The 27,073-nt window shown below is 43.6% G+C and overlaps 1 protein-coding gene and 1 long non-coding RNA gene across 2 annotated transcripts; one reads left to right on the forward strand and one right to left on the reverse strand.

Moving 5' to 3' along the window:
• Positions 1–419: 419 nt before the first annotated feature.
• On the reverse strand, positions 420–16,052 carry ARPC1A (actin related protein 2/3 complex subunit 1A). The gene is made up of 10 exons (XM_034065198.1): positions 15,886–16,052; positions 12,759–12,840; positions 12,070–12,174; positions 9,310–9,532; positions 7,770–7,877; positions 4,323–4,535; positions 2,924–2,999; positions 2,483–2,676; positions 1,689–1,779; positions 420–831 (listed from the first exon to the last, which is right to left on the reverse strand). The coding sequence occupies exons 2-10, from the start codon at positions 12,820–12,822 to the stop codon at positions 793–795; spliced, it is 1,113 nt and encodes a 370-aa protein (XP_033921089.1). The 5' UTR covers positions 12,823–12,840; positions 15,886–16,052; the 3' UTR covers positions 420–792.
• LOC117436557 (uncharacterized) lies at positions 15,567–26,779 on the forward strand. The gene is made up of 3 exons (XR_004549892.1): positions 15,567–15,628; positions 19,515–19,574; positions 26,687–26,779. It is a non-coding gene; the product is annotated as an uncharacterized lncRNA (long non-coding RNA).
• Positions 26,780–27,073: the final 294 nt, after the last annotated feature.

Genomic DNA, 27,073 nt, shown 5'->3' on the forward strand with positions numbered 1-27,073 from the left:
GAGGGTACTTCAAAGACCCAAAAGGGTACCAATGGGCTTTTGGAGACAGAGGAAACTGAGCAGCTGTCCACCTTTGCCTGCTCTCTCAGAGGATCCTTCTGTTGTGGGGTTGCTGAAGGTTGAAGAACAACAAGTGCCAATCGCGACCACAACAGTGCACCGGCAGCAGTATTGCACCAACCGAGACTCCCTGATTCCCATCCATGAGCTGATCCATAGACTGGAGAGCCAAGGAGTGATCACATCCAGCTCATCCCAACTCCAGGTCTTCATCTGTCAACTAAGAAGCTTTCAGGAAAGATGAACTTTTCCTCTTTTAAGGCCATATAGGATCAGTGCAGGGCTTTTCCCTCTCCTTCTGAGTTAATTCCTTAAATATCCTTTTTTATCCTCTGCCAATGAGCATCCAAAGAAAAAAATCAGTTTTTCTGGTTTTTATTATTATTATTATTATTATTTCTAGCAGACAATTTACATAAAATTCCCCTTTTAAGTTAGTGATTCAGAACTTCCTGCAACGAACTACTTAAGGAGCAGCTTTGGTAAAGAATGGAATGAAACAACCAACCGAAAACAGAAAGAACAACCAAACCAAAAGAGATAAGAACAATCACGGCTGATTTTGAAACCAACACAATTCACCAAATCGAGATCCAAAAGAAAATGGGCCAAGCTGTATTTTCTCCATGTTTCCAAGTGATTCCACCTTCTTCCTCCCTTTTGGGGTTTGTGCAGATGCGGGAGCTGCGTTCTGTCAAGCAGTTTGTCCTGCTAGATGATGGCAATCCCTCTTTACATGATTCGTAGCCCTTGGATAGAGGACTCTAAGGTCTTGAAAGAGAGAAACATCTTAATCACAATCTGCTGTGGTTTCCTGTGGTCAATAATTCAGTGGAGATGCTGATGCTAAGAGGAACAAGTAAAAGCCCTGGGTACTTTGGATTAGACTCAGATTCAAGAGCCAGAGGCCTCTACAGCCATTCCTTTCAAACTCATACATATACAGACCAATGATTCCATCTCCTTCCCCTGAACTTGCATTAAAGCAGGTTATAAATCACCTCAGTTTCGTGGCTCCTGTCCCCACCAAAGACCTTTTGCATTACAGAACAGTCAAACTACTGCTTTCCTAAGAGGCAGAGCAGGCTCTCAGCAGCTCGGGGAGGCCAGCAGAGACCTCTGTTGGCCAGTCCTCAGCAAAGCAAGCGTTTGCATCCATAAATACTGCCAGGATATTCATTCAATACAGGACTCAGTGTATTTTGTAACGCTTTGAATATCTTCTTCCTGCTTTGGTAAGTTAAATCTGAAAGGGAAGGCCCATGTTCTGCACAAGGACAGCGAATAGAGCCCAAAGGGATGGGAGCAGGAAGAGGTAGTGGGCAGTGTCATACCAATGATGGCTCCAGCCTGACCGTGGCTAAGGTAGGAGTTGGAGGAGGAATTAGTGGGATTCCTACAGATTGCATGAAATAAGTCTGGATTAGCACCATCTGCTAAACAAAGTCTATCTGCATTTATGTTGAATCTTGGACCTCTCTTCCTTCTGGAGCTCACTAACGGGCTTGTATATTCCAGTCTGGATTTCCTGCTGCTAATAAAACCTGCGCTAGGGCTGAGGCTCAGAGGCTGATGCTAGAGATCACCAAATTCCCTCCCACTACATACACACAGTAGTAAAAGCATACCTTGAAATCCCAGATGGTCATTGCTCCATCAATGCCCGTGGTGCAGAATTTACGACAGTCTCGTTTGTCTATCTCATAAATAGACACTTGGCTGAAAACAGAGAGTGAGAGCTGGTAACACAGACACCCATTCCAGAGAGCCAAAAAGCTGGAAAACCTGTGTTGAATTCAACTCCTACTCTCTCCAAGGGAGACATGAGAGTAACAGAGCTTATGTTAGGCTTCTGGTACAATGCTTCAGAAAAATAAGCACAGGAATAGGATGCTGAAAGCTCTTTCATTGCTCTGTGGCTGCAGCCTGAACATTTTCCTTGGATAAAGACAAATTGCTTTGGGAATGACAGCATCCTCTAGGCTCACATGTTTTATTCAATGCAAGGTTATTGTGAACTGATCCTGCTGATGAATAAATACACCTGGAAATAACTTCTGCAATAGGGAGCTGATATGGGAATTCCTGCTCCAGGTGGATTTTGCTGACTGGATTTTGCACAGCGCTACCAATGTCTTGTGAAGTAGCCACATATTTGATAAGGTAAGCTTTGCTGAAGTTCCAGAGCACACTAAGCATGAGCAAACAGCAACAGCATGCATGCCATGTTAATGATTAACTCCACCAGCTTCCATAGAAATCCCAGAAACAGACAGCTGGTAGGAAAAGGCTAAGAGGGGATACCAGCTAAACCCAGATGGTGTACCTAAGTTGAGCTCTCACCAGTTTGCAGTACATCCTGGGAAACCAAAGCGATGAGGAAAGCATTCCTTCCCCTTGGAATAGCAGGCAAGACACTCACGTTATACTGTTTTGGTGCAGTGTCTCCAGGGTCGTGTTGCGATCTTCTGTAGTGGCTCTTTTATCCATGTTTCGGAAGCGTTCCATAGCGGAAATATTGCGCTGGATGCTCTGTTTGGGAATATCTAGTTTGGAAACGAAGGTCAGCAAGCCACGGTCGTCACAGTTAAAGAGCATGGGGCAGCAGTCGTGGCCCTGCAACCAAACAGCACGAAAGCATGTCAGGAAATGAACACAATCACCATCTCATTCTTCTGCTGCTGTTAACAGCGGTGCAAAGACTGACACTATGGAAGAGTTTGCTTATATATATATATATATATATATATATATATATATATATATCTATGCTACTATAACTTAGGTCTTGCTATGTTCTAGGGTGTTTCTCCCTCTCCAAAACATGACAATACTCTCCAAGGAGAAGATAAAAGACACTTACAGCTGCCACCACACTGTTCTCGGAGACAAACGAGACACTCAGGAGTGGGAGGAACTCTGTTTTCAGCTGCGAAACCCTGAACACAAGAACATTTGTTAAAGGACTTCATTGAAACCTCTTGTCTTTGGCTCCTATCAGACCATTCCTACACAAGGATGACTGGAAAGGAAGTCAGTGCAGCTCAGCTGTCCCAGAGTGACACCAGGAGGCTGCAGTTTGTAATAGAATGCTTTAACCTAATGGAAGCGTCCTGGAAGGACCAAACATGAAGTATTCCAGGTAAAGGCTGGAGTTATTTAGTGTTGTGTGTAAATAGTGTTTAAAAAGAATGGGCACCTCCAAAAAAGTCCAAATTAATGAAGCCATTCATTTCATTTGTGTATAAACCACAAAGATTTAGTGCTTGCCATCACCTTCTCAGGAGGAAAAGGCCTCTGTATTAAATTTAGTCAACTTTAGAGATGTTGTAACAAATGAGGGAAGAATTCCAGAATGCTTTAGACTTAAATGATGTTCCCAGCCAGGTCCTTCTGCAGCTGCAGCCTTCAGAACCATAATTCAAACCGAAGCACAGCAATGCCAGGTTGATCCACTAGAGACCTCTGCTGCCAAAATGTATGAGGAACCTCTTCCTTCTTGGTTAGAAAGTCAGAGACATTGAAGAGTTATGCAGATGAGGAGTAGAAGGAGGAATTAGATTATACATTAGGAGGAAATTCTTTCCTGTGAGGGTGCTGAGGCACTGGCACAGGGTGCCCAGAGAAGCTGTGGCTGCCCCATCCCTGGCAGTGTTCAAGGCCAGGGTGGACACAGGGGCTTGGAGCAGCTGCTCCAGTGGAAGGTGTCCCTGTCCATGGCAGCTGTTGGAATTGGATGAGCTTCAAGGTCCCTTCCAACCCAAACCATTCTGTGATCCTATGAACTCTTAGTAAACCATATTGCTGGACTGGGAGGTGTAAGTTGAAACCTTCCAGCAGCAGAATCTTAAGGACAATGGCTGGAGTTCACATTTCATGAAACAACCAACTTATTTTCCAGATCCTGGCTGGGAACAGGTCTTTGTTACACAGCAAGTTTGTTTCTGGATTCTCCTGAATCCATTTACAAGGAAAGACTGGTTTTCCCCGATCTCTGAAGTGGAACATATTTTCTTTCAAATGCTCCCACCCCGGGTAAAGGGACTGCACCCCCACTGAAGAGCTCTTATCAGAAATGTCAATTATATCATCTAAAATTCCAAGAGTCTGCCTTATTTCAATAGGCCTCAAAGAGACTCCTGGAATCGACAGTAATATTGTCACAAGTGGGAACAGCAGGCACAGCTCTCATTGGTGTAAGCACAGTATCCCACACCCTTCTATGTTAAAGAGCTGATAACCGAGAGGAAGAACATACTTACATCATATTCTTTGAGGCATCAGCAACTGACACAGTGCTGTCATGACTGACCCAGGCTAAGCGGTTACCACTGGCAGAAAAACTGACACTGTGCACCCATCCACCACTTCCAGCACCCCCAAATTCCGACATCAGCTGTCCGAAAGGCATTTTGGAGCCCCAGGGTGTACTGGCTGGTTTTTCATCCACTTCCTTAATATAAGCAGAAAACACCCTGCAAATGAAGAGGTTTCAGTGTGAACAAAGAGAGAACAGGACCTCCTGGGAGCTTCATGCACATTTGGTATTGGAAGCAAATAGATACATTCTAATTCCACCCAAATAAACAACAAGGCACTGGTGGCTGGGAAGCTTCACTATACAGAGAGAAAGCAATAGTACAAAGGGTGGAATGCATATAGGTTTCTGTACTTGTCTCTTTCTCCTTCTTTTCCAGAAGATGGCACAAGCACATACATTGCCATTGCATTTTCCACTGTGCTGAGATTTCCCTTTCATCCTTTAGAGGTCCTAATAATTCTGAGAGTCAGTTCTCCAGGAAGAGAAAACCCACAAATTGCACTGTATAATTAGAAGCTGCTACAAACACCTACAAAATTACCCTCTTTTTCAGAACATTCACTTTGTAGCCTGGTTTCAAAGAAAGAAAACCGATGTTCCAATGCCAGCATTACAATTTGTGAGATAGGTTTAAATAGCAAAGCCTCCCCCTTCCATCGAATTCCTTCTGCATGATTCAGACATGCCACAATATGGTGTTCTTGATTGTTACCATGGAAGTCACTGGGACGTCACAAACATAGGATAAGAGTCCATTGAGCAGGAGGAACAAGAGAGCCACAGCATACTACTACCAGAGAAATATGCCAGTATAAATGACAAGCCCTGATCAAATACTGGTTGCAAACAATACATATATATATATATACACACATATATATACAGTGAGTTTAAGGAAATGTTGCTCCCCCCTCCCTGTTATTTGAGATCTTTTTACACATGTGGAATATGCACTTCAAAAGGTCTCTATATTCAGCTTACTCAAATAAAGCTGATCATTTGGAAGAAGAAGGGTTTAAGTGCAGCTATATTAGGTAGAGATTTTCAGAGCATTAAGTGTGAATTTATATTGGGCTCTATCAGTTTAAATATAATCTAATGATAATCCTTCAACCAACTTAATTTTATAGAGACGGCTAAAAGGATGTATCTCTTAATGTATGGAAATGGGACAAGATGTTTAAAGCCACAGCCTTTAACACAAGGCAGAAAAATCATTCCTATGTAGTGAAAGATCTTGAAGATAACTGTTAAAAATGAGTATTTTCCTTTACTGAAATCTCCCCCTCTTTTAAACCCAAAATCAACTCAGCTTGAAGGCCCCAGCCTTTAAAGAACATTGGGAAATGACTTGCATTCCCACAGCAGCTTGTTCCAGCAAGAATATAAAATTCACACCTATGCAGTGGTGCTAGCTAGATCTGTATTTCTAAAGACAAATGTTAGAGGAGCTCATCCAGGCCAGGTACCAAGGAAACTGAATACTGAGCATCTTGGAGCCTCTTTGTGCTCCATTCTTTACCCAAATGTCTCCCACTTCACTGCTGATTAGTTGGCAGTGGCTCTGGCAGATCCATTTCATAATTGTCTTCAGAGACACTTACAGAACAGATGCACACTTCAGGCCCAGATATCTTCATTATGTCACTGAACATTCCCTAGAACTGGAATTCTAGAGATCTGTATTCACCATTCACCAAGGAGAACATACTTTCATGGGTTTGGGGAAGGAAGAGAAACATAAACCTAGTACCAATCTCTACTACTGTTCTTTAGTATTTCTATATGGAGATTTCCATGATAAAAGAAGGAAAATGATGAAATGAGTCACCCTAAACGATAATGTTAAGGAAGAGCAGAAAGTTTCCCAAATGTTTTATATCAAGAGCTGGGGAAGGCATTCAAAATATACCCCATTTTCAGAGATGAGGGATGCAGGACAGTGAGTTTTCTGATGGGAAACAAAAGACTAACTCAGTCTTCTAGAGAATGCTCCTAGGATAGACTGAACAACACCTTGACTTCCTTACACAACAAAGCCCCCCAAAATACACACACCCTCACCCCAAAACCCAAGCCACGGTGAACAGAAGGTGATGCAAATCGAAGCCCTCAACCACAACAGAGGAGATAATCAGGGACGCAATGTACACAACAAAGCATGGAAACAAAAGAGCTCAAGTCCAAAGGAACAGATAAATAGAGAGATATACATATCAGCTGACCTAATGCTGAAGTCCTAAAATGCTTTATGAACATGGACAAGTTCCCATATGTGAAAAGCAGTTGCTCTGGAAGATGAATGAATACATTTCACATCCCATTTTTTTTTGTGAAAGGAAGGGAACATGTATAGTTTATCTCATTAAATCTGGAGCTACTGCAGGAAAGGGAGACAACTCTCCTCTTCTTCCCAGCTTCCATTTAACACCTCTCCTTACATAAAAAGGTATCAAAAGATAGAATTTAGATGCCTGGGTTTCATTCTGAAATAAGGAATGTAATAGTCCCACCTCCCCCTCCTACTCCTTCTTAGTCATTTTTAGTACACACTTTGAAGCTTAGAAATTGCCCTATTACATAAAGAACTTAAGAAAAGAAGCTTTCATTAGTATTCAAGGTACGAGTGATTAATTAAAAGCTGAATCCAAGTCAACCCCTCTGCAGACAGCTCCCATGCAGGCTTCACTGCAGTGACCCCAACCACTCAGCACAGGGCAATGTGCAGGACCTATCCCTCACTGTGTAACTTCATAACCACACCATCCATCTCACATCCCCATCTGGTTTTACCAGCCTTGGTTTTTCTAATGCTCTTCAAAAGTGTGTTTTGTGGTGCTGAGTTTCAGGTGGACCAATTCCCTGATCACTTTGTTCAAGGTGAGCAACTCCTTGCTCACTACAGGGGTGCAAGAATGTTAAGGGTAGCACAAAGAGGAGAGAACAAGTGACTCAGGGAAGGAAAATATGAGATCCTGCCTTTGGAAGTGCCATGAGTTCTGGAACTGCACTGTCAGGATATTGCTTTTTACACTAACTAGCAATGTTGGTGTTCTACAAGGTAGCACCTCCTAGACTAATTTAAGCCTAACAACTAGACCTCAGCACTCAATGCATGCACAGCAGTACTATTCCTGTGTACTGCTAATAAAGACATCCACCAGTTCATGGAATTGAGGCATGTCCCTCACCAGGCACATGTTAGCAGTTCAAAGTCTGCATGTGGTAGCACCAAAGCCAAAGTTTCTCAAGCTGGATGTTTTATTGTGGTAACAACACCAGTATGCAACGAGACATCTATTCTGACAGCAAATGCATCATCAGCATGCTCATGGTACTGACTAACAGTAATCCAAAGGCATTTACAGATGCTTTATTTTTCTCTCACCTGCACTTGAAGTCACAGGATCCTGCAGCCAGCAGAACATTGTTGGGGTGCCAGTCCAGGCTCAGGACAGTGGAACGAATGGGCTTTTTAATGTGTTTGCTCACCCACCTAAGTTAAGGAGAGAAAAAAAGAGAGAGATATACAGTAAGTATAGAATTATTCTACCAAACTCCCCCAGTTCCATGAAGTACTCCTCAAAAAGATCACCCTTTGCCAATGACTGAACACATCAGTTTTGCAAACCACTCAATGCCCAAAACTTTCATATTCCCTTGTAGGCTCTGAACTTTATATGGTGACCTTAATTCCAATTTTAAATACTATGAAGTCCCTCTTCACCTGAATCCTATTCCCCTTCTAACTAATTTTTCTAATACATTGGACAGGACTCCTTAATGTCAATTCCGTGCAGTATTTGCCTGGGCCATTACATCCTATGATAAGAGCTCAGCTTTGCCTGTCACATTGAGCTAAGCAGCACTATTTTCTTAGCTCACTAAGCACAGGTCATCTCCAGCTCCTTCCAATGAGTTTCACAGCCACCTCTCTTGCCTATTGACTTTTCTACTGTTTAATAATACAATAAATATAAAATGCAACAAGTAATGGGTGAACTGCCAATGATGTGACTAGTCCATAGCTCTCAATTATCTGAAGTAGAGTGAAAAGTGGTCCTGATGTTGAGTGCATCAATATCAGCCTAAACATGTCTCAGCAGATTTAGTCTGCTTGAACCATTTACAAAATAGTAATGAAATCTGTTATTCACTTGATGGCCTTTGGGATGATGGTGCTTTTTCTTTCAATTTACTTCCATCAGGCAAAAGCAGTTTTAAGGATCACACTAAATGGTTTGTCTTCAACAGATAGGTTTTGAGTCTTCTGCAGACAAGTGAGGCGGAGAAAATGTCAATAACTGAGTCTGCTGGAAAGCATAACAGTCCAAAACAAGCTTTAAAATGTATTTTGCAGATGGTATTGTAGTTTACCATCTCCACATGGAAGACTGCACGCCATGGGCACAGACACCTGTGGTTTAGTGCATGTTTATGCAACCCAAGGTAACAGATCCTCAACATACTGATTTCACCTACAGACGATCTGGTAAATGCAGCTCTAACACGAGCAGCTGCAGATGTAGATCCATTAAAGATCAGAAGCACTAAGTTCACATGCCAAAGAGAAAGAAGTGTTAGTGGTGGAAATGGCTGTGATAGTCCTGTCTGAAATCTGTAAAGTGGGGATACAAATATATGACAGAACACAGAACAGGTAGATGACAAGCTGGAACACATTCACACCAACATGTATAACCTGAAAATATGCCAAGTCCAAGGCCTTCAGGTGCTAACCAGAGTAAAGAGGGAACCTTTTCTCTAAGATGTACAAATAAAAGAACTGATGAGGCCTATCCCTGACATTTCCTGAAGATTTTAGGGATTAGTAAGATAGGAACCCAGTTACCACCATTAAGCTCCAGGCTTTAGCTTTCCCATGATGATCTTAAAGGTAGAAATGGAAATCAACTCAAACAGCTCACCAGTCATTTTCAGATTCAAAGTAGCACACAGATATAAGTCGAGCTCCACTTCCCACAGCAAATTTGTTCTCCAAGGGAGACCACTTTACAAAGGTGGCTGCACGGTTAATTCTCAGGATCACAAGGGTTGGTTTCCACACACCATCCTTCTGACTCCACACGTAGGCATTCCGGTCAGCACCACAAGTTACAATGCGATCGCTTTTGGGAGCCCAGTCGATCCCTGCAATGTAGAGGTCACATTAATAAACTTGCCTCTTTATACTCTTTGCTTTATCACAGTTACTACTATTATATTAGTATTTCCCTTAGAATCATAGAATGGTTTGGGGTGGAAAGGACCTTAAAATCATCCAATTCAAATCCCCTGCCACAGGCAGGGACACCTCACACTAAACCTTATCACCCAAGGCTTCATCCAACCTGGCCTTGAAAACTGACAGGGATGGAGCATTCACAACTTCCTTGGGCAACCCATTCCAGTGCGTCACCACCCTTACAGTAAAGAACTTCTTCCTTATATCCAGTCTAAACTTCCCCTGTTTAAGTTTGAACCCATTAGCCCTTGTCCTATTACTACAGTCCCTAATGAAAAGTCCCTCTCTGGCATCCTGGTAGGCCCCTTTCAGATACTGGAAGGCTGCTGTGAGGTGTCCATGCAGCTTCTCCAGGCTGAACAGCCCCATCTTTCTTCGCCTGTCTTCATACAGGAGGTGCTCCAGCCCCTGGTCATCCTCATGGCCCTCCTCTGGACTTGCTCCAACATCTCTTTCTTATGCTGAGGGCATCAGACCTGCACACAGTGCTCCTTCTTCACTTATTCCCCAGGAACCATTCTAAGCTCTTCAGGATATGTGCTTCTCCCTCTAGCTTTCATTCAAACTGCAGGTCCCAAACTTCCAGATTCCACAGAGAATTTGCCTGCTGCCAGCTGGCCCACAGGTGGAGCTCTGCACTGGCAGGGATTGGCAAACCACTGACTTCTGCACTAGACCCTTTTCAACAGCTGAAACCCAGTGATTCTAAACTGATGCACAAACCTCTAACACACTTGTCTGCTTGCCGCCAGACTGCGGTCAGGATCTGAAAGTTTAGCTAGGAAGGGGATTTAGAAGTTATCAATCTTTATGTACTGATATAATCCCTAGTTTTCCCATGCCTATTTAAGCTGTACCATGAGAAAGAAACCAAGCGAAAATAACAATCTCAAAGAATAAACCAAAGCCTTTGGTAAGCCTGACATTGCTTCTTTCCCCTCCAATGCAGTGAAGGATATTCTCAACTGTTAAGTCTTATGGCAACATTATTTTTCATGCTTTCTTTGAGTTGCAGTGTGCAAAATTCTCCTGCCCCAAAATCATCCCCCAATGGTTTTCCATAACTCCATTCAGTATTAAAAACATTCCTCAAGCACACAAACTGAAAAGAAGGACACAAGATACAGAAAGAATTTTTACTATATAATTCATGTATGGTCTACTTCAAAGTAAGCTTATGCTTAAGAAGTTTACTTTTGAAGCAGTTTGTAGCCTGAAACCATAGTTCCATGAGTCAATCTACTGCTTTTGAAAGGGAGACCATCCTGCCTCTCTGCTTCTCTTGCCCAGCACCTCCTTTGTGCCAGCACTGATGCTCTTCTGACCCAAGATCAGCTTTTTAGCTTAGAGAAATACCAAGCCAACAAAAAGAGTGAATAATGCTCATTTTGGAAGCAGCTCACCAGAATCTCTGAATTGAGACACACAAGACAAGACAAGGGACCTTATCCCTCATGATCAGAAGCTGCAGTGACAGCAGCTCAATCACTCCCATCAGAGGCAACAAGCAGATTGATGAGTCTATCTCCTGTCTGTAACCACAGTTTAAGACTACACTTCACTACATCCACAGCATTTGGTATTCCAAAGGTATACGCTGAGCTGGAGAGCAGGGAGAGCTCTTTTCCCAAGTCATGAATATTTGGCTTCTAACACTAACAGGTACAAGTAAAATGCAGAGAGCTGTCTCTGGGGAACTGCATGTCACTTGTAAATTGAGCCCAAGTGGCTCTTCACAAAAGAGCACATACACTTGGGCTCTCTGACAGCAAGAATCAGGTAAATTGAATAAAGTTCCTGCAAAACCCTCCGGTCAAGGCAGCTATTTCTGCCCATTACTGAGTTGAGAACAGAACAAAGGATATTGCTGTTTCGAGCAAGTGCTTGTATTAATTACTTTCCTCTCCTCAGAGAATAAAGCCCTTACAAAAATATCACCATAAAAAAACCCCAAACAAAACAGTCATATAAAAGGGTACCACAGGACAATCACATCTTAAAATTAACACCTTGTGACTCATCGTGGCAGCTCTCCTTACATTTTCACTGGGGATCTGCAGACACTCTAGGTCTGCAGTAAATCATACTCACTGATGGTCTGTCCCAAGTCTACAACTGACCTCTTCAAGTCTTTATACAGTCCCTAAGAAGGATATTTATTACTGTTGGAAACCACAAAACAAAGCAATGAGTGTGCACTTGATGAAGTTTTAATACTAGCACTTGAAAGGAAGCAGCATGTATTGGGATTTGTTTCCTGACATTCATTGCATGCAGTCCAGACAAAAATGGTGCAAAGCTCTCTAGAAGTGGGAATGCCAACCTATAAAAAGATCAATTTACTCAACACTTACAGACTTCCTGTTTGTGTTTCCAGGATTTTGACTGGGGAAACGGGGGGGTGGGCAAACTTAATATCTGGCATAGCACAATCTCCTCTTACCTGTAATGTGTCCATTGTGTTCCTTTAGCTCATGAGCCTTTACCCACTGGCTCCCGTTCTTCTTGTAGATGTGGACTTCATGATTATTAGGGCTAATGGCAATCTCTTGAAGAAAAAATAATACAATCCAATAGTACAGAAGGCTTTTTAGTACCAAACACTTGGCAAGCCTTGATAATCTAAGAACTGTATTCTAAAATTGCAGAGCATTACATGGGTTTTATTGAGGGCTGACATCTGTCATTTTTTGTGGTCATCACCATTTATTGTGGTCATAACATGGCCATGAGTACACACACAGAAAGACAAGACATCTGGAACATAACAGATCACAGTATAGTGGAAAACTAGGCTACTAAAAGAAAGAGCTGGTTTGGGGTATGGAAATAGGGGGTCTAAGAGGGTAAGGGCCAGGTCACTCTCATGAGGTGCAGACCAAGAGGCAAAGCTCTCTGGAACATCAGCAGGACTAGATTTGCTCATATGCCAGAGTTCCAGTAATGGGTTTAGTAAAGCTCAGATTTAGAAGATGAGTGCTTTTTGGATCCAAAGTGGGATATTTAGCATGTAGCACTAGGTATGTGACCATACCTTCCCTAAATGTGATCCAGAACCTTATGAGATCACAAAGTGACAGCAAAGAGAAAACAGCAATGGAAAAATACAGTTAAAGCTAACGTGTTACTTACGAGTCCGGTCTCTGTTCCATGCATGGCAGGTGATTGGCTCCAGTAAAAACTGATGTAGAGACATTCCGAGTTAAAGAGATTCCTATGTTGTAAAAAGTGAGAAAGCTGAGAGGTGCGAAATTGAAAGCAAAACAAAGCACTTCCAAATTAAATCATTATTAAACCAAAAATCAGCCTTCAACATTCACCAAGGTTGTTTCAGCCAGTACAATTCACTTACAGAAGATCACAACTTACTCAGTAGACACGTTAAGGCCACTAAAGAGCTGCCTTTACCATTCACCCCAATACCTTCAGTGGGCTGATGAATTTTAACTTTCTTGCTTATTATAGCTAATTACAATTGCCCTAAAAGCTGGATCCATTTGCTGCTGGATCCACTTGCTGTATCCTCCCAAATGAGAGAGCAGGGTCTTGGGAAGTCTAACAACCCTAGGAATTTTACCATGAATATTTAAATTTAGAATATTTAAATAATAGTAATAATAATCCAGGGACATAGCTGTGTGAATTGATTCCAAACCATGACATGTACCAAGGCTCCCAGGCAGCACTACAATAACATGTTTTTCTTCTTTTTCAGGAGGTTAAATGCGTGTGCCCAGAACATTTGAGATGTAACAGTAATCTGCTGATGTACTATTTGATACAGCCATTTCTACATGTCCTAGGGAAACATTATTGCAATTAGTAGCTAATCACTAATTTCTTCAAATTAATTCTAGCACTGAACTGCTTTATAGCTCAGCAGTCGCCCCCATGAGATTCAAACACTAAAAGAACAAGCTGAATCATGTATTTTAATTTGTTTAGAACCCAAAAGCTAGATACTTTGCTTTCTCTTTAACTTCAGACTGCTGCAAGAGCCATCTGCAATTGGAGCTGCACCTACCCACAAACAGAAGGTTAAAATACTATACTGGGGTTTATGTCCTGTATTAACCCAGGGCAGCATAAACAGATGGAAGATAACATTGTAAAACTCAAGGTCACCTGTGCTAGGTGAAACCTGCAGGGTTCAACAGACACAACTTGGATTTGTCAATTCCTTCCATGTATTCCACTAATTTTCACAGTAATTTATCCTTGGCTGACGGATCAAAGGCTTTTTACCTCTCTATATCCATCTGAAAAGGAATCACTCTGTGATGTCACTCCAAGGCACCCACACCCATTCTAGCCTGAAATTACAACATACCCAAGTATGGCCATGTTAGCAGAGGGTGGAGCCTTGAGGACAAGGTAGGAACTTGGAAGCAAACAGGAAATGAATGGCAGTCCAACAGAAACTCGGGAGTGAATGAAAGAAGAGCACATTCTGATGGAGCTTAGCAATTACTATCACAGCACTGGCTTAATGCATACACTGCAAGCACTGAATCCTGGAGGAGGGATGATGCAGGACCCCAGAAATTCAAATAACTGGAGAGACTTTTCCTTTCCTCCTTCTGCTGAGGACTCAAACACTACTATTTTAAGGAAATACAACTTCTGGTTACATTTCAAATGCACTTCAGATACAACCTTTAACTGTATGAACTGAATTTCATGGTTCTTTGAATAATTACATTCTACCCATCAAGTGAAACTATTAAATATATGCAGTGCTAAGCCATACAATCCATTGCTTTTTATTAATGTGAAAATACTGACACAGTCTGAGTTACCTTTGCCCTTGGCCAGCCATCATCTGAGATTCCACATGTTAATATAAGCAAAACCCAACTGCAAATTGCTTTTTCCATAATCTTGCTTTCATCCAGGCCAACATTCGGTAGCAGGACATTTCCATATACAGGAAAAGTTGAGGAGCTGCTCTACCGACAAGGAATGCTCAGCCTTTCCTACTTTTTCCTAAATAAAATGTAAAAATATCCAATCTCCCCTCCCCAAGGAACGCAGCTATTTTAAAGCACTTTCTAATACAAGCCTGGTATTTTCTCCACAGCTTGCCACGGGTTATAAGTGATGTGGTCCCATCCTAACTTTGAGTCCAAAGATTTTTACTAACCTACATGTTATCAAAGTCATTCTAGATCCATGATCAATTGCTTCCCAATGATTGGGTTTCTTGGGAACTGTCACTTGTAGCAAGTGACTGCTTTCCATTTTGGAAAGGGACTCATTTCCATCGTCTGAGAGTTGCTATTTGCTTTGGGAAGATACATCTTTGTGAAGTTTCCTAGTTATATTTATTCCTTACTGATATACAGACAAAAACCAAACTCACATTTCACAAGAGAAACTACAACTGGCTCTGATTCTTAATGTCATTCCTACGTAGGAAACCCCTCAATGCCTCCCTGTCAGTAACCTCGGAATGTCAAACAGGGAAGATACTGTTATGATAACTTTGTTAGCCAAGTACTTAACACAACTACCTCTGCCCTATTATTTCCCTCAAATGCAAAGTAACTGCCCTTAAGTTTCAATCACATTTTTAAACAAGGAGGGGGAGAAAAGGAAACTTACACCTTAGTGCAGCAGTTCTTCCAGTATGAAATGGCCAAGGTTGGGAAGTACAGGACTCAGCTGCTGTTATCTCTCAATGGGGTGAGAAATATGTGGTGCAAGACCATTGCTGGACAAGCACCTAGCAAGGATGCTACATCCAGAAGCGGATAGAGCATGAGTGTTATGTGAAAGAGAAAGGGATCATCTAAACCCTTCCCTATTTTCAGGGCACCTACATCACTTCCAAACCCCTGGAAGTGCCTATAATTCAGGCCTGCCTCCTGCTGCTGTCATTCCCTCAAAGCCACTCCGGCAGCATTCCCAGGAGGTACCTCCCCACAGGCAAGCCTGACACAGGACACCATTACAAAGCCAACTGCTCTGGGACGGACTGCGGGCTGCGACCGGTACCTCAGGTGCGGAGGCCGCGGCGGGGCATGAGGAAAGGCAGAAGCCGCTCCCTCCCTTCCCAGCCCCTTCATCCCCGGTGCGGCCCCGTCCCTTCGGAACGAAGGGGATGAGGGTTCCCCATCACCTCACCCTCAGAACGGTGGCTGCCCCCTCCCCTCCGCACCGACGGGCCTGCAGCTCCCCTCACCCCCCGCCGCTGCCGGGGCGGGGGCAGGCGGGCCCAGCCGTGCCCCGGACAGCCTCTCCCGGTGCGGGGACTCACCTGAGGCGGCGGGAGGGGAGCGGAGCGGGACTCGCGGACTCTGGGCAGTCAACGCGACTCCGCTCCGGGCGACGGGAGAGGGAGCGGCCGGTAGCGGAGGCCGAGGGGGGGACCCGGCACTGACAAGGGAGCCAGGAAACGCGCTCTGCGCATGAGCGCCGCCCGGGAGCGGCTCTGCGCATGCGTACAGCGAGGGGATGGGAGGGGTAAGGGTGCGCGCACGGCGTGGCCGCGCCTCACACAAAGGCGGGAGCGCTGTGAGGTGCGGGCTCCCTCAATGGGGAGTGTGCGGGTGTATGAGGGGAGAGAAGGGAGTTTGTGTTATCAGTGTGGTTCTGAGGTGTTGGAGTGGGGCCAGAGGAAGGCAATGGAGCTGGTGCAGGGCCTGGGGCACAAGAACGGCTGAGGGACCAGGGGGTTTTAGTCTGAAGGCTCAGAGGGGACCTTACTGCTTTCTACAAGTGCCTGGCAGGAGGGTGTAGTGAGGTGAGGTAGAGCTCTTCTCCTAGGTAGCAAGCGATAAGGGAACAGCCTCAAGCTGTGCCAGGGATGGATATTGGGAGCACTTTCTTCATGGAGAGGGGGTTTGGTATTAGAACAGGCTGCCCAGGTCAGTGGTGGAATCACTGTTCCTGGAAGTGTGCACACATAATGTAGATGAGGCCCTCAGTGACGTGGTTTAGTGGTGGTAAGTCCTGAGGTAATGGTTGGACTTGATGCTCTTAAAGGTCTTTTCCAACCTGATTCACCCCATGGTTCTCTGTAGCCTTGTGAGCTGAAGGTGGCTGCTGTCAGCAGGGGCAGGAGCACAGTGGTTGTGGCCTCTTTGGGTTTGGAGAGGCCCAAAGTGCTGCTGGAGGGGCTGGTTTGTGTGAGGCCTGCTGAGCTGGGGTTGGGGAGGAGGTTGTGAGGACCTGAAAGGGGGTTATTTGGGCTTGTCCAGTGTAGGTTGACTTACAGAGAGTTGGAGAGCTGCAACACTGAGTTTCTGTGTTCTGCAACCCTTTTGGAGGCTGGAAGCAAGGTGTTCTGTGTTGTAGGGGTTAATAATCCTAACTCATTCAAATGCTGTAGGACCTTCCCTCCTATCTGGATGGAATCTAGAAAGGCATTTGCAGTTCTTTGCCTTACACTTAATCCCCTTGAGGAGCTGCCTGCTGTTCAGGGTCTCCTGTAAAATGTAAAGACTCCATTACCTGTGAAGGTTTGTGAACTCAAGTACCACAAAAGGCAAGTCTGAAGGGATGGGGGAGATGTGTGACTCCCACATACATTGAGGAGCAGTACAGTGGGGAGTTTAATTTTGAGTCTGAGAGAAAATATGCAATTTATAAGCATCAAGGAGGGAACAAGAAGGTGGATGCGAGCCAGTATGGCTTTGTTGTGAATGAATTGAGCCAATCTCATTTCCTTGCAGCGTAACAAGGCTTGAAGATAAGAGAGAAGCACTATGTGTCATATATCTTGATTTTAAGTAGAGCTTCTGACACTGGCTTCCAGGATATTCTAATAATAAACTGGGAAGTGAGTCTAGATGATACTGCTCTAAGGGAGTTGCAAAACTGGTTGAGGGGAAAATGTACTTGGTTTGTACAATCGGTGCTTGTACAGGGAATTACCCTGGGTCCATTACTCATCCATGTTGAAATGCAGAATGTAATTACTGCATTAGGAGGTGAGATTGAGTTTGAAAGCAGGATAAACACAGGCGTAGAACTAGGATTCAAAATGGGAGCTCTCTGGGAAAAAAACAGAATGTGGTTCAGTAGCAGGTGCACTGCTGTGAACTCAGCTTTGGAATTGCAAGACCAGGAAGAACTGGGCAGCTGGCTGTGCTGCAGGAAAGGATGGAGGAGCTGCATGGGTCCCAAGTGGATTGGAAGTCTGTAACATCTTGCTGTGGAGCAAGAAGGAAAGGTCATGTGAGTCCCTAGAGGTGAGAAAATGCTGGTAAAGCAAACGCAGGAGTCCTGCTCTGCTGAGCTGTGCTGCAAGAGTATGTGGAATCCTGAGCTCTGCATGAGAGAAACAGGGATGGTTTGGAGAAAAAGGTGTCAATAATGATCAGTCTTTGAACAGGGAAAGACAGAAAATTGAGGAAAGAGGTGGTAGCTTTCAGATAGATGAAAGTCTGCTGCTATGAGGGAAAGAACAATTTGTTCTCTTATGTCCACTGTGGGTAGGGTGAGGAGTCAGAAGCTAAGATAACAGCAAGGCAGATCTAGGTTACAGTGAAAAAATGTCTCAGCAATTCCTTTGAAGTCATTAAGCCCTGTGTTGGACTGACTTGACAGGGTGTAGGGCTGCTCTTAGAGGGGGTTAAGAATGGATCAGACAAATATTTGCTGGAATGGCAAAATGCAATGTGAGATTTTGCATTTGGGAAGGAGGCTGGAGTTGATGGGCTCCTAAATCAGTGTTACCATGGCTGGAACGGGGAGATATGTAATCACTGCAGCCCTTATTGGCTGCATGATAAAACTAGATCAGCTACAGAGATTAAAGATACACAACTGGGCCAAGTAAAGTTACGTAATAGGAATGCGATGATGTTTAAGTATGGGTTTATGTTTACAAAATGATTTCCACCAGATGGAATGAAAGTATCTAAATGAGGAACACTGCAGAGCTTTGAAGCATTACAAGCTCAGGCCCTGTCTCCAGTCAGGCTTGCTGGAGAATTTTCCACTGTTGTTCCTGGTGTATTGCTGATACAATTATGCTATACTAATCCAAAAGGATGCCGGTGTTTTTGAGATTAAGGCTTCCAAAGCATGACTGAATTAATGTGAGTGAAAGTAGTTTGGGTGCAGTCAAACCTTATGATATATAAAAACAAAATAGAGCTGGGATATCTTCATGCAGCAAATGCACGCAGATGGATAGCAGCTAGTCAAAAAGGAGGGATTTTGCAAACAGGCTTTTGTATATAACAAGTAACTGCAGTAAATGTATATAACAAGTAACTAAACAGGTAACTGCAGTTTTCATCAACGATCCTAGAATCCTGCACTGGTTTGGGTTGAAAGGGATTAAAGCTCATCTAATGCCATCCCCACTGCTGCAGGCAGGGACACCTTCCACTATCTACCCCAGGATTTGAAGCTACTCATGCTCTGGAGTTTTGTTGCAGTTGAATAATAAATGACAAGTCATGCTGCTGCTAACACTACACTTTGTGAAATCCCCTTCATGGGTGTAGATCATCTGCTGCTACCACAGGCTTCTTACTGCTCTACTCAAGCACTGTAAAGATTCTGATGGATGAGTTGTGCATGGGGTGCAAAGTGCTGAAGTTCTCTTGTGCTCCAGTGGGTAGAGAGTGACCTACATATGTCTTTTCTGCCTTGTCTGGATTTCCTTAAATTAGTGCATTCCCTTTGGGACGTGTTGGTTGGTGAATGAAAATGTTCCTTTTCAGGTATTTGTGCTGAATGTGGAAGCTCATGTGCAGGGAAATGTTTCGCAGCTGCTCTGTTGGAATGATCTTTCATGATCTTTGTACATGTTTTTCTTACCCTGGAGTTTTATGATAGTGGGTTTTTCTCCTTTCAGGGCTAACTGCTCAGCCTCTTCCATCTTGACTTCCAGGTTTTTATTGCATTTTAATAGTTCTTAATCCTTTCCAGGTGCACATAATGATCCTGCTCCTGACAGATCTTCAGCCACACAGGATGCCTGTGAGGAAGGTATGAAACAGATTGACAGCTCAGCTATTTATACAGATTTTTGACAGCTAGGATACATAGACACCATATCTGTATGTTGCCTTCTGAGAATTTTTGCCATAGCTTTAATTTTCCTGTGTATCATAAGCTGCATTTCTAAAGTGGGATCCACAATGCACTGAAATCAGTGGGAGTAATACTAGCTGACTTGAACACATTGGGATCAGACTGTAAACCAGGTGGTGATATGCTTGTGTCACTGGACTAGTCAGAAGTGTTATCCCCACCTATTATTAATTTATTACCTTTAGTTCTAATTTATACCCTTCAGTGGAAAGGGGGTGGCTGAGCATGTGCTGGAGATGGAAGGTGAAGATATTGTCTGAACATGCAGTAGCTGAAAGCCCGAAGGTGGCAGAAGGCTCAGCCTTAGTCTGGGGGGAAGTGCTCTGCATTAAATCCACAGCTAGCTGTGATATTTCTGAAGTGCCAGTTGTCAGCACAGTGCCAAAGGAGCAATCTGCTCAGTCCTGGCAACTTTTCTCCCCTCTGTGCCAATTATGAATGCCATTGACTAGCTAGAGAGGGAAGCCAGCCTACTCTTTGTTGGAGGCCTGATAGGTGTGATGAGTGGAGTTGTGTAATAAGTGAAAGAAAGGACAAATCGAGAGGAAATGGAGGAATTCCTCAGGGTGCCATCTGTGATGTAGATTACCAGGGAGGCAGAGAGGAAGTGGATTTCTTCTTTGTGGATTAATTTTGCCAGGCTGCAGTCAGTGAGCTAACATGCATTCTGCTTTTCAGGATCATAAAAAGCAATGCAAGTGCTAACATGTATTATTAAAGTTGTGCTTTGAAATCAGCACTGGAGAGAAATAATAGAATATATACCTTAAGATTCCCAGCCACAACATAAAGGGCAGAAAGGTGGGGAGGTGACTTGCATCAGCTACAGCTTGCTTTGCTCTCTTATCGACCTCTCCGTACTCATTGATGAATTCCCCGTGCTCATTAGTAGTGTGTTGAAGGTCAGCCTCCAGCTTCCATTTAACAGTAGGCAGACTAATTCTAGAGGGCAGAAAGAAGCCTTAGATACCCAGAATATTTTATCTGCTCAGCTCTCCCATTTGGCTCTCAGAAGAGATGATTTGTGCATCAGTTTTCTGTAGAGTTTGTTTTTTCTCTCTAAAATTGTGCACTATTAAACCAAGTGGGATTCAGCCCATCTCAGTCTGTGATAGGGAACATTAGGACCTGTGTATTTACGTGCACACTAAATGAGAGCTAAAATGATGATACGCCTCAGAGGCAAAAATAGACCCTGTTATTTATGAAGGCCTTGAGTCTGTTTCCCTGAATTTCTGTTTGTATGGAGTTTATATACCAATATTGTTCCAAAGTCATGCTGCTATAGCAGCAGCTGGCTTTAGACCTAACTGGAACTGTATTTGATTGCATCTCAACAAACATGGTCTCTGCTCCACTGTTCATGTTATGTATGGTTTATTTATCTCATGGGAAAATATGACCCTTACAGCTCATTTAGTGCTTACTGTTTGCTGATATGAATTGTTGGAGAATGTTGTTGTTGCTGCTGTAAAACTAATAATACAAAAAACATACTCTAAGGAAACAGAACTACAAAGGCTTTAATAGGGAAAAACTACATTTGAGTAGCACAACTGCTTTTCAGCAAAACATCATCATGTAAATGTGCCGTTGTGTTCCAGAATGCTGCACAAGTTCTCTGCTATATAGGTTTTGTGTAACAAGTAAGTTTTAAACCTCAAATTTGGTATGGAGATGGCAGTTCACCTGCTGAAAATGCATCCCTTTACCATCAGTCAATTGGAAGTGAATGTATTGGTTGTGTGATTTTAAACCTATTTGAATAAAAGTCACATTTACAACTCAGTTCTTATAACTGATGTCCCATAATTGCAGCTGAGAAATGCTGCTTGTATTATCAGTCCTTTCCAGAAGTTACACTCTTCTCCTTGGAAATGTCAGCATGTGTGGTCTTTATGGAAAAGAACTGCAGACTGTAATGGTGAATGTGAAAGTAGCTTCTTAAATCTATGCACAAAATGAAATGGCAGGTATGTTATTTCATACTGCAATCTGTAACACAAGGAGGCTTGAAATTCTCCTAAGATGGAGCTCACTGTGGGCTACATTCTATGGAGGGAATCTGAGCACCACGGAAACAACCAGTAAAATGATAGTTTCAATGGGGGCAGAATTTTGCACTGTCTCTTTTGAGGTGGGTTTCTCAAAAGTGCTCAGCTTCGTCTTAACTCTTCCACCAAATTTGCTCAAAGTCTTTTCACAGACCTTGCCAGGAGCAAAGCTGGGCCAAGGTGGTGCTTTAAAAACGTCCTGCTGCCAATGTAATATCTGTAAAGACTGAACTCTGTAGAGTTACCAGACCTGTCTTACAGATGACTGTTGTATTTATCCATTATTGGCTTAATCCTGCACTTGTCACCCAGAGTTAAGGTTTAATGTTGAAGCACGTGGACATACACTCAGAGATGGCTGTTGCCTAAATAATTGGGCTCTCTCTGTGCATGGATATTGTCTTCTCCCTGATCAATGCCTGCTTTGGGGGTTTGGGAGGGTGCTTTCTGCCCTCCAGGCCTGGCTGCACTTCCAGCTCCATCTGTAGCAGGCAGAGGTGGCACATAGTGCTCCTGCAGCTCCTCGTGCTGCCGAGAATCCTCATCCATTTGGACCTGAAAGAGCAGATGAAAGATGAATGTAGATAAGGAAGGGAGAGGAAGCTGAAAGATAAAAGAGGTCTCTCTGCAAAGTTGTTTCATAAGGTGATGGCAGATTAAAAACAAAAAACAAACCCCACAGCACAGGATCCCAGTTGTATGTGTGCCTCTGTCCTATCATTGTAGCCACCCTGACTTCAAGAGGATTACTTCTGACTGAGACTGACGTAACTGAGGGCAAGTTATGTTTGAGTGTGTATATATATATATGTGTGTGTACAGAGAGAAAGAATCTTTGCTATTCTTTTAAGTTACTAAAATTGGATTCTTGGCAGTAGTTGTATCACTTTATTCCAACAAAGAAACTAGCCTTTTACTGATGTACTTAGCTTTATTTTAGAACTGAAGAGCCAAAGGAAGCTCCTTAGGTTTATTTTTCTGTTAACTTCTAGTCCATTTCTAGGCTATCCTGTTAAAACAGCAGTTACAACTTAAAAGCAGAGCTTTGTTGTAATTACATGTGAATAGCTCCTTGGGTTTCTGGTTTGACAAGAGCTGATATTAATACTTATTTTATATGAGCTTTGTTGGAACTAATGCAGACTGAAATTGGTATGAGGGGGAGAACCAGGGCTTTTGAATAGAAATTCTCCATTTGTTCAAGATGTCTCTCTACATGAGTACATAATCAACTGCTTCATTGCTTGTACTATCAAATAGACATGGTATGCTTTTCCACCCAGGGACCTGCTTCCACCCTCTCTAGTTTACCTTGAACATGCTGTTGCAGTTTATGCAGTGTCCTGACAAGCTCCTTGTTGTTCCTGTTGGCACAATTCACATTTCACTGCTGGTTAGGTCAGTGTCCATCTTCTTGAGTCATAGAGCTTCAGGACTTCCCTTCACTTCTATCTCCAGACTCTCCTGCAGAGACTCAGCTGCATGCTGGTGATTATTTTTGCAGCATCCAGTGAAGCATATGGTCCAGCATTCTGTTCCATTGAGGCTGATCCAGCCTTTGTATCAAATTATTGCCCATCAAGTAATAAAACTAGAGGAACTTTTCAAACTTGTTTAAAACTGAGATAGGATTTTGTGCCAAGCCATTTATGAATGACCTTCTTTTAAAAGATAAGGCCAGGAGAGATTTCAGGAGGTCACCTTAAACTACTGTGTAAAATCTGGCTCACCTCCTACTAAACCAGTCCCATTAGACAACATGTGACCAGACTGTGCTTAACTTCCAATAGTGGAGACGTCTGGTCCAAAGGGTCATTCCCCGTAATGATTATAAAATTCCTCCATGCTGCGCCTTTGGCCTGTGGCTTAATGTCATATTGCTGTACATGGTGGTTTCAAATCCTTCTTGTGTCCTCAGCTTTAATGTGAGCTGCTTTAAGCTGAATGGAAATCAGTTTACTTTCTTCAGCCTGCAAGGGAGGCTGCAACAGAATAGTGAACAAATGCCTTTTGTGGGGTTATTCACCCCAAATCCATCTGATAGAATGTGGGCAGCAGGCACCATGCTGGCGTTCAGCTCTCACATCTGTAGCACTGATACCTCCAGGGAAGTTTCCTCCAGTGGCACCTGCAGTTCATCCATCTCCAGTGTCTTTTGCAGCCCATGAATGCCCTTTCCTCCCTCTTCCAGCTGATTGATTAGATCCTTCATTTCCTTTAGGGAAGCAAATGGATATTTCATGTGATAAGTTTATTTCAGGACTATGAACTTTACCAAGTGCCCCAGACAGATTCTTTGACTGGAAATGGCATGACATGCTTCCAGTCACTTTTTATCTGCTGCCCTTTTCTTTCTTTGCTAAATATTATCCTGGATTTGTGAATGAGCCCTGCTGGCTGCATGTGTTCATGGAGGTGGAAGAATGAAGCCTGTTAAATCAAGAGAATTCTTTTCCAGCCTTTATCCAGCTTCCTCTCTTCTCCCTTTCAGTTGGTTGCGCTAACAAAGTGAGAACAGGGCATCACATCATCTCCCTCCAGCAGCATGGGGCTCTCTGCCAGCTGATGTAGGGCAGAGTGAAGGGTTGGGGGAGAAAGCCCGGAAAACACTGGGGCTGTGCCAGAGAGTCCATTGCTGTTTGCTGCTGCCCACAAGGGCACCAGATCGTAGCATCTTCTAAACATTTACAGTATTATCTTCCAGCCCCCTGTAAGAGATCAATTTCTGTAATATACAGAAGTGTTTTAAAAATATATAAATAAAAGAAGCCAAAGGAGTTGGTCTCCCAGTGCCACCAGTGGGGGAGAAGTGATGCAAAGAGGGAGACTGAGCAGGGGTTTAACTGATACTCTAACTGATTCAAGGAGATGCCTCATCCTCCACTTTGAGGTAAAAGGGAATGTCTTCACAGGGTAAATCTGGGCCTTGTTACTAGCCCCCTAAGGGAATTGCTCAGTAGAGGGAATGCTGGTCACCAGAACTGGGACTGCAGCCTGCATCTGCTTTAAGTCTAGTGCTGTAAAGAGTCCAGAATTCCCTTACGCAGAGCTTTGGTGGAGATCATGGCCCAGTCTGGTGTGATGACCTCCTAGTGTAACAGTCAGTATAAGCAAGCTGCTATTGTGTTTTGGGGGTTCAGAAGGGACCTGGATCCTGAATGTTATTCCCAGAGTTGGTTCCCTGGCAGCTGTACACTGGGGCTGGTTACAGTCTTGGATGATCTGATAGAGGTGGCATGTTTGTGAATGCATACTGTCCCAAGAGTGGAATCTGTCCTGAGACTTTAAGTGCATCAAATAATGTCCCTAGAGAATGAAAGCACTGCTGGGAATACCAGTGAGATTGGTGCTGGAAGACACCACAAGAGATCATTCGGTAGGAATTAAGTGGCTTATAATTTGCAGACAGCAAACCAGGACTTACCCTGAAGGGCTTTGTTGTTCTTCATAGATTCCATGTGCTCCAGGGATTCTTCACAGGCAATCCTAAGCTCCAGATTTCACTTGTGTACGTTCCTTCTAGGAACTGTCCTTTTCCTCCTATAGCTCTTTGTGGTTTTGTTGCCATTCTGCTAGCATCTTACCAAAGGCTCTGTGCTTCTTGTCCAGGGCAGCACAAGCAGCATTGGCCTGGAAAGATAAAGCCAAGCATTCACTGGGTGCAAGTTTTCTTTACGCTTCACTTCTCTGTGTGTCCTGCCAGCCAGTCACAGTTAAGCTGGCAGCCACTCTCCTGACTGGCAGAGTTTCTCTTGGTCACTCTGAATGCATGATTAAAATGTTGATGGCACTTTCTTTCCTCACCATTAGGAATTTAACAAGATCACCCAGTTCCCAGCAGTGTGAGAGTCCTCCTTGCTTCTGTGGTTATAATGATGCTGCTGGGGAGCAAATGTTTTCCACTTCAGATACTCCCTGTGCAGATGTGCTGTTAGGAATTGCCTGGGTTGATTACTGTGACTTTCTATTTCAAAGACAGTTCGGTTCCAAACAAGATGTTATTCAAGACTATTTTAGACTGTGTTTTACTGCCTGTCATAAAGGGAAAGAAGAAAGGGACATTTTTCTTTCCTAGGTACTTTTAATCACAAGTATTCTACATATCCTTATGATCAGCACATGCATTCAGGTGCCATGGTGACAAGCACACCACAGGAACTGTAGAATAAAGAACTGCTTCATTAAAGTAAGTGATGGTGAAACAGCCTTTTTTGAGCCTAGTAACATGATGCTGTATGTGGGATTATCAGCCCTCGAGACCTGCTCTGAAGCCGACTGCAGTCACTGGCAGATGCCCAAGGGCTTCAGGGGATTTGGAGCAGCTTTTGTGCCTATTTTAAGTGACATTTTGATTCAGATGTCCCACAGGTGCACTACTGTTCATGCTCTTACACTGACACTAGCATGAGTAGAGATACTAACTTAATGAAGGAGCGTTGTTGGTGTTTAAACTAGATGTTGTTTAGCTGTGCTGGACTGTGGTAGTTAATAACCAGTGGCCAACCCACTGGTGCTGCAGAGTTCAAAGCAGGATATCATTATCCTTAAAAAGAAGATGAATCCTTTGCCTTGCAGTAAAGGAGGACTTTTGCTTTAGCTCTACTCTTGTTTCTGGAAGTCAGCTAATGAGCTTATGAGAAGCATGCTGTGTGCTCCTAGGAATTAGCTGTGCCTCTCAGCTGGGCTTTTTCTCTTGATGTGATAAATCTCAGCCATGCTTCTCATGGCCATGCAGATTACTTGGAGTTTAACAGAGGGGTCTTAAAACGTTAGGAAATAAGGAACCAGTCCAAAGTCAACCTGAGTTAATAGACTCCCAGGGCTTCCAGTTCCAGGTCTTAGATCTTGAAGAGCAGGCTTGTGCTGGATGCACTTTGGAATAGCTGGATTTCTTGCCTTCTCAAGGTTAACAGTGAGGTCCTTAATTTTGAAGCCTCTGCTTTGTTTTCTCAGTGTTGGCAGCCCAGCCTTGGACTGATTCAGCTGTTTTCCCTGCTGCTTGGAGCCTCACAGCCAACTTTGTCCTGAGGGAAGGAGGGCAGAAGTATCCTGGTGAGTAGTTCATGGAATGAGGAGTGTTAGGAGTCAGCAGCCCCCATCTCCTAGAGCACCATCACTGTTTTCACCAGTGAAAAGGTTAAAACCTGGCAGCAGTCTCAGAAAAGGGACTACAAAACCATTGCTAGGATGTGGCCAGTTCTACCCTCCACTGGTGAATATGGCATACTGGGCTGCAGTTTGGGTCTTTATTACTGGTGACAGATGCTTCCCTGCCTTCCATTCAGGTAGGATATTGTCTGAGTCTCCTTCCCTTAGGAGTATCTCTGGGTCTCAGTACCA

Source organism: Melopsittacus undulatus, chromosome 8 (assembly GCF_012275295.1).
Source record: "Melopsittacus undulatus isolate bMelUnd1 chromosome 8, bMelUnd1.mat.Z, whole genome shotgun sequence".
In the NCBI taxonomy this organism is placed as follows: Eukaryota; Metazoa; Chordata; class Aves; order Psittaciformes; family Psittaculidae; genus Melopsittacus; species Melopsittacus undulatus.

What these genes read in the sequence shown, in the direction of transcription:
- ARPC1A (XM_034065198.1), bottom strand. Translation starts at nt 12,822, where the DNA reads ATGTCTCTACATCAGTTTTTACTGGAGCCAATCACCTGCCATGCATGG. An exon ending in ATGGAACAGAGACCGGACTC is followed by an intron (nt 12,175 to 12,758) that starts GTAAGTAACACG and finishes TTTTTCTTCAAG; the next exon opens with AGATTGCCATTAGCCCTAAT. An exon ending in GATGCCTCAAAGAATATGAT is followed by an intron (nt 3,000 to 4,322) that starts GTAAGTATGTTC and finishes TCTTGTGTTCAG; the next exon opens with GGTTTCGCAGCTGAAAACAG.